The sequence below is a fragment of the Sphaerodactylus townsendi genome, linkage group LG07, assembly GCF_021028975.2.
Source record: "Sphaerodactylus townsendi isolate TG3544 linkage group LG07, MPM_Stown_v2.3, whole genome shotgun sequence".
Classification (NCBI taxonomy): domain Eukaryota; kingdom Metazoa; phylum Chordata; class Lepidosauria; order Squamata; family Sphaerodactylidae; genus Sphaerodactylus; species Sphaerodactylus townsendi.
The window spans coordinates 102978292-102986155 of NC_059431.1; the positions used below are offsets into that span (position 1 = coordinate 102978292).

Genomic DNA, 7864 nt, shown 5'->3' on the forward strand with positions numbered 1-7864 from the left:
GCAAAAGGTTCACAGAAGGTATTGGTGGGGAGCAATCTTTTCACATCTTCTCAAGCAAGCTGAAACTTTTCTCTGAGGATCGGCTGGACTTTGTAAGGGAAGGGGTACCTCACAACGGGGTTGGGGCCCTGCAGTGGCAAGAGAGAATCGAGCAAAACTGGCCCCTTTTCTGGCTGCTGCTGGCCCAAACAGCAAACAGACGGAGGGATACATCCTTAGTATGCTTGCAAAAGCTACGACGATCCTCACAGAGGAGATTCGGGAAGAGAGAGATGCCCCTCTACCAACACCTTTCACGAACTCTTTCATTGGTTCCAACTTCTGAACTGTGGGACATAAACCAACACAAACGAGGTGTAATTTGGGAAGAGGATTGTACACTAGCTGTGCTCAGATAACCAAAAAGGCATTGCCGCAAACTGCTAAGAATGGGATGGGTAAAGGCATATTTGGGACTTCCCAAACAAAGAAAAGTAAGATGCATAACCTAGTACTCTATGTGGATTCTTCCTTCAGGTGTCTCAGTTTAGGAACCAAGCCTATGCATTGGCGGTGATCAGCTCTCTCTTTGGGTTTTTCGGATTTGCGATTTATCCGGTTGCTATGGAACTCGCTGTGGAATGTTCTTACCCTGTGGGAGAAGGAACATCATCTGGGCTAATTTTTGTCTCCAGGTAGGACGCTGAACTGGGATAGGCTGTTGACTCATTTGAGAAAATTGAGTCCGCTTCTTTTTGCTAAGCTGGTGCTAATATCTGATTCCTCCCGCTCCTGGGCCAGTTACTGGCAGGTTTTGTCAAAACCTTGCTGACTAAGGCTTGCCAGCAATGAACTCTTAATTTCTCATCGTTCCACAGCAGTTGTTATCAGAGTTAAGCATATTACTTTGATGGATACCACAAAGGCTTATTATAAAAGGACTTGGGAGGACCAAAATAGTGGAAATTGTGCCTCATAAACAAGTTTTCTTGGGTTCAAAGGATCTGTCACATTTCCTTTGCCTGGCGCGTGCCTTTGGTTTATATTTTCTCATCTTGTTGCTGGACTTGTTCCATTTCCTTTTCTTTGGCCTGACCAATTTATTCCCTTAGTATTCCGAAGAAGAGAGGAAATTGCTAGCTCTACCGTTCCATGATCTTGTCTCTTTCTTTCCTGTTCCCTTTCTTTCATTTTTTTTCTAAAAACAGAAAAGCCACAAACCTTTTAGCTTTCCCTTTTCCCAAAAAGAAAGTCCTCCAACCCCTCGATCTATTCAGTTGTTCTTCCAGCTCTAGAGTGATTTCTTGACGAGGTGGCCAGCAGACGTAATTGTCGCACCCACAAACACAGAGTTGATTCAGGTTGAGTCTTTAATTTGTATGGAGAGAAAATGTGTCTTATAGTCTTAAAAAAAGATGTTAATAGGGTTGTGTATTCCTCTGCCCCAGAACTCAACATGCTGAACCTTCTTTGTTTTAAATATTCCACCTGGGTCCTAGTGCCTACCAATTTGCAAAAAGCATGTATGCTGATAGTCATTCAATGATCCAAGCACCATGTTCAATAATACACAAAATAATGGTTTTGACAAAGGCAGTGTGTAAAAATGAATAATTCTCAATATTCATTCAGGACTATATTTTGATGTGGAAGCATGCAATTTGCTCAACCGTTGCACCTCAACTGACCGAACTAACATCTTTTTCTGAGACTGAGGATCGTATAGATGCATTTTGCTATGTACTGCATGTTACGTATTAAAATTCACTGTTCATGTATGTGCTTGTGTCAAGAATATTGTAGCCTTGATAGACTAGTGATCTATCATGATTCAGTATGAGCCTGGGTATATTCTTGCTTTTTAGTTTGCTCGCTATACCCATGTTTTGTGCTTGTGTTTAGGCATCCACAGACACAGCCAAACACTAGACTACTCAGGAAATGCCCCTTTCAAATTTTTGCAGACTTCTCCAGATTGGAAGGGGATAGGGATGGAAGAATACAAAGTTTTTGATCTGGTGGCTAAGGATGTAAACCAGCATGCGTGAAACTGCCTAATACTGAATCAGCTCACTGGTCTATCAAGGCTGCCTTAAACCATGAGGAACGTTGGGATACAAATGTTTTAATGAATGAGGCCAATATTAGCTACTGAGACTAGCAGCACCTCTCCACAGTCTCAAGTTGAAGTTTTCACAACACCAGGACTTCTCGACCTTATCTTATGTCCCACCAAATATTCTATCCAAGGATCTGAAACCCAGCACTGTACCCAAGAAGAACATTTAAATGTTTGCAGGCATTCTGTTGTTATATTTACCACAAATGACAGTTTTTAGAGTCACAGAACATCTCAAGAGCACAGTGGCTGGGGTGTGTTTTTTATTATTGCATTTAAGTTTGTGATCCACCTGGAATAGGTTCTCTGGAGAGAAGGTGTGGGCGTTTTCTGAATAAACAAATAATGACCTGATTTGGTTTTTTTCCACAGCCAGATCCTCGGAGTTATTTTCATGGTCTTGCTTCAAAGCCTGGCTGTGGAAAAGAAAAACGCCTCGTTTTCTACCTGCACAGTAGCTCAAGGAGGAGCCCTGGATTGGTCAAGTGAGTGCCACCTTCTGCATTACAAACTAATCTTTCCACTTATTTTGGAGACTGAATCAAAGCTGAAGGTCAGAGGCGGCTTCCATCCAAGTTGCGTGGGAGGACATTTAGCTGTCATTGGCTACAAGGCCTGGAAACCTTCTGTCATGGGTCAAGTCCTTCTCAGAACCTTCTGCAGCAAAGAGCTAGGCTGCACTCGTAGGAGTGTGTGCTGTAGATCTTACTGGGTTCTGCACTGCTACTTGTTGGGTTCATACCACAAGCTTGAGGATGGTTAGGTTGAATGGGATGACTAGGCCCTTTTCCGTACAAGTCACCTAGAACATTTCCAGACAATTTTCGATCCCCCCCCCCTTTACCGTGATGTTGGTCCACACTGACCTCCTCCAAACGTATTGTGGCTGCTGTGAGTTTTTTAAAAAAATGTTTTTGCTTATTCGTTGAAATGATGCTTCATTGATTTATTGCTTTGATGCTCTGTAGCTCCGTTCAGTGGTTGCTTTGTTGATTCAAACAAACCACCACCATCAAACCCACTTGAAATTACGAAAATAAAGAGGTCGGGGGGGAAAGAATGAGGTCAGGGATACAAAAAAAATGGTGCCAAGGGGAAGGCTGGGTGACGGCACAGAGGCGTGAAAAACGACAGCGGGGGAGGAAAAGTGTTTTAAATATGGCTGCACCGTGAGGGAAGCCAGCTCGGAAATGTTTCAGTGAAAAGAAACACTATAAAACTATTCGAAACAATGATGAAAAAGTGTTTTGGAAAAGTTTCCAAAACCAAAGGGTGGGAAAACAATGCCAAACTCCATGGAGGAAACGTTTTAGTTCCGACCTGAAAACGTTGTAAATGACTTGTGCGGAAAAGGCCAAACCTGTGCCAGATTTAGATGAAGAGAGGCCCTAGGCTATTCCACTTGTGAGGACCCTCCCAATCCTCCACCCTTACATCATTCTAGAGGAAGATGGAAGAGTGCTTTAAGCCAAACTGAGTAAAGCCAAGGACGATGACAGGTGTTTAAAATTCTGCAATTCACAATTCTTCCTCTAAAGGACACAGATACATACCGTAGTGGATTGAACAAAATGCATAAATGTTAAAATTAACAATTTGCAATAGCAATTTGCAAGAGTTGCTTAGAGACTGCAATGCGTTTTGACAGTATGAGTAAGTAAGGTCTATGGCAGCGTCAAAAATATTTACACACCTTGGCTGGAAGCCAGCTAGATTTTGAGGCCCTGCCAAGTTTGTAGGTAAATCCGGTACTGGGCCTGGCACAGTCTCCCTTTCCAAATTTCATAACTGAATGGGGGGTTGAATCTAGGTTTTCCTGGCCCCAACACAAAACACATCACACTAGAGATGCTAGTTTACCATGTACGGGAAGTTGGATTTTTAAAATATTTGGAAATCTTTGAATGCATAGTTACCCAGCTTTGGTTCAGAGGGATTCCGTTCTGTTAAGTGGTGCCATAAGACTCCCCTGCTCCAACAGTTTGGCTCTTCATCCTTACTATGTGCACTAAAAATGGAACCTCTCTTCACCAAAGACTGGCACACACTGAACTGCAGCCTAACCACAAGAGATTCTGAAATGCCAATGCAACAAAATCAGGAGCGGGACACAGATGGAAACTTCAGTCTTCCGTCTCACAACACTGTGTGTGCTACATTTAGTGCAGAGCCCCTTTAATGCAGTTTGCTTTATGGGCTCTTCATTCCTTCTGCATTTGTAGTACTTGCTGAACTGAGACACTCATTCAAATAAGTTTTATGGGGAGGTAGCCTAGCTTGCCACTTACACAAACAGTGAAAGAGGAGCAATTTTTTGTGAGTCTGTTCCACCTTTTCTCCAAGGAACTTGAACTTGGCAAGCACTCCCTCCCCCAGCTGATCCTTATGGAAGTTGAACAGCACAGGCAGGGCAAAAGGGAGGGGCACTGAACTCTGTGTGAATCATCAGTGTCTCTTCCGAGAGAATCTGGAGGTGAAGCATGTCAGGATAGAATGGGATCAGGAACCTCATCCAGCAGAGGCGTAGCTGGGCCAGAGAGCCCAGTGCGCACTCTGGCTTTTTGGCCCCTCCCTGGCGCCCCCCCCCCCCCACTTACTTTAGAAACCAAGCAGGCTGGAGAACAGGCCTGTTCCCTTCCAGGCTTCAAAGGCCCTGGTGGGAACTACATTTCCCAGGAAACCCTGGGAAATGTAGTTCCCACCAGGGCCTTTGAAGCCTGTTCTCCAACCTGCTCAGTTTGTAACGTAAGTGTGGGGGGGGGGCTGTGGGGGGAGGGGCCTATGACCCAAAACTGTGCACCCAGTGTATGGCGCACCCCCCTCTTCCCCTGGTAGCTTCGCCACTGTCATCCAGTCCTGAAGTGGTTGAGGTGGAAGCTTAGCAGACAGTCTTATCACTGAGAGTCTTATCATTGCAACACCAACTTTTACAGCCTTGGGTTCTACCATATCTCTTTTCCTGGGATTAGCAGGTATTTAATCTCTGCTAGTGCTGTTCTCTGGTTTATTAGTTGTAGTCCTTCGGCTATGCCTCTGTCCAGTGGTGGGATTCAGCAGGTTCGCACGACTTTGGCAGAACCAGTTGTTAAAATGGTGCTTGTAAACAACCAGTTGTTCAATTATTTGAATCCCACCACCAGAACCGGTTGTTAAATTATTTGAATCCTACCACTGCCTCTGTCACATTTTTGACACCGTCTGAGGAATTCTAGGAATTCTACATTTCCTCCTCACTACAACTCTGGAAGGTAGATTTGAGAAATAGATTAAGATTAACTAGTTGGTTCAAGTATATGACTAGCCTGAAGGAATGCTGTGTGAATTCATAGCTGTGTGAATTCATAGCTGTGTGAAAATCTAAAAATAGGTTTCCTTAATCCCGGTATGATACGTTTAACTACTATATCGCATGGATTGTTTTTTCTTCTGCTGAGACTCCAATATACTTAGGTCTTTATGCAGAGCAGTAAGAGGGTTAGAAATTGATGAAATGTGACCTGGCTCACATAACCTAATATGTTTGTAAAGAGTAAGGTGTGCTAGACACTCTTGCTTGTGCTCCAACCAGTGGTGGAGCGGCAAGGGAATGGGGGGTGCGTCACGCACCGGGCGCATGTTTGGGGGGTGGGAAATTGCTTCCTGGCCCCTCCCCCTTTTCCTTGTGACCCCCGCGGCACCCCCCCCCCGCCCCCTTCCCACATTTTCCTTAGTTCCTTTTCTTTTTCTAGTACGTTTTCAGGCTGAAAAAAGTGGCCTATTTACAGTTCAGGCTCAAAAACTATCTGAGGAACTACAGTTCCCAGGAGACCTTGGGGCTCACAAGGTCTCCTGGGAAGTATAGTTCCTCAGGCAGTTTTTAGCCTGAACTGTGAAGAGGCTGCTTTTTTCAACCTGAAAAAGTACTAGAAAAAGAAAAGGAACTAAGGTAAATTTGGGAAGGGGGCGGGGGGGGGGCATGGGGGCGGGAACACACTGCACACCATGCGCAGTTTGGCCCAGCTACGCCTCTGGCTCCAACTAAGCCATCTGGAATTTGTGCAAACTTGGGAAGCATTCTACCACACTGGACAAAGTTGTAGTTCTCCTGTATTCATTGCTGTGGCTGTTTCCAACCACTGGAGGAATCAGGCCAAGATGGGGGGTCATAGGACCCAGATGGGGGTGGAATTTTGCAGGAACTGGAGAGAGAAGGGACAAGGAGTTAAAATTGTTCTCCATCCCACATGAGCACCTCCTGTGAGGGAAGCGGGGCAGTCTCTCCTCGTCTCTCCTTGTTCTAGGGAGCCGCTCCACATGGCAGATTTTGTGACCCCAAGAAGAAGAGGAAGAAGAGTTTGGATTTATATCTCCCCTTTCTCTTAAAGGGGCTTACAATCTCCTTGCCCTTCCCCCCTCACAACAAACACCCTGTGAGGTAGGTGGGGCTGAGAAAGCTCCGAGAAGCTGTGACTAGCCCAAGGTCACCCAGCTGGCATGTGTGGGAATGTAAAGGCTAATCTGAATTCCCCAGATAAGGCTCCACAGCTCAGGCGGCAGAGCGGAGAATCAAACCCGGTTCCTCCAGATTAGATACATGAGCTCTTAACCTCCTACGCCACTGCTTTCCAGAAGTAGGAGGGAACAGCAGCAATGGAGTTAAATGAGAGCCAGGGTGGTGTAGTGGCTAAGAGCAGGTGCACTCTAATCTGGAGAACCGAGCTTGATTCCCCACTCTGCCACTTGAGCGGTGGAGGCTTATCTGGTGAACCAGATTAGCTTGTGCACTCCAACACATGCCAGCTGGGTGACCTTCGGCTAGTCACAGTTCTTCAGAGCTCTCTCAGCCCCACCCACCTCACAGGGTGTTTGTTGTGGGGGGAGAAGGGAAAGGAGATTGTAAGCCCCTCTGAGATTCCTTACAAGAAAGCAAGGTGGGGTATAAATCCAAATTCTTCTTCTTTTAAAATGTGGGGTAAACTCCATGCGTCATCTACGGAATGAGGCAACAGTGCCCACTGTTCCTCTATGGAGGCTAGAATTTGCGGAAGATATTAACTGTTTTTTTGGTTGCACATTCTAGCACATTTAAGATTTAATGTTTGAAATAAATGACGCATTCATAAACCAAGGTTATGTTGTTAGGAGGCAAGCTATGACTTTTCATTCTGCCTCCATACTACAGATGCTCATTTCCAAGAAACTGTTAAATTGTTTTAAAAATTATTTTGCAGCTTCGGCACTGGTGCTAGCAGGACTCTGCAGCCTGATAGCCTGTTTCTACGTGGTGGCTTTTCATACCAACTACAGGAGGATCTACGCAGAGATGTCAAATAGCTGTTCAATCAACAAAACAGACGATTACATAACAGAAGCAGGACAACAAGAAAAAGATACTGATTGAACTCTGGACTAACTGAAGGGCCACGAAACCGTGGACACTTTTTGGACCTCAAGTGCCATAACCTGCATAATAAATTATACTTTGTACAGTAAATTATACTTTGATGAGAACTGGCTGGAGCAAAGTCACTTCTTGATGTATGCCCACCCAAGGCAACACCCCCCCCCCCCCAGGAAACTGGCAGCTTGGCAAGCAGAAGTATGACATCCATTGGGAGATCGTGCTGGGATCCAGGAAAGGCAACGAGAAGGGGGTCAAGCCAGAAAAGCGAATGAAGAAGCAAGGGGCAAAGCCAGACTGAGGAAAAGACTTGTTTCTTTCTCATTGCACATGTGTGCACATGCGCGCGCGCACACACAAAAATAATAATAAACTAGCGGGGCCTG

General features: G+C 45.3%; 1 protein-coding gene across 1 annotated transcript in view; it reads left to right on the top strand.

Moving 5' to 3' along the window:
- SLC49A3 (solute carrier family 49 member 3) overlaps window positions 1-7864 on the top strand; it is a 37340-nt gene extending 29476 nt beyond the window's left edge. Inside the window, exons 8-10 of the mRNA XM_048502746.1 lie at window positions 517-674; window positions 2471-2583; window positions 7309-7864. Coding sequence (XP_048358703.1) covers window positions 517-674; window positions 2471-2583; window positions 7309-7478 — 441 coding nt within the window. The 3' untranslated portion in view covers window positions 7479-7864. The remainder of the gene's footprint in view (window positions 1-516; window positions 675-2470; window positions 2584-7308) is intronic.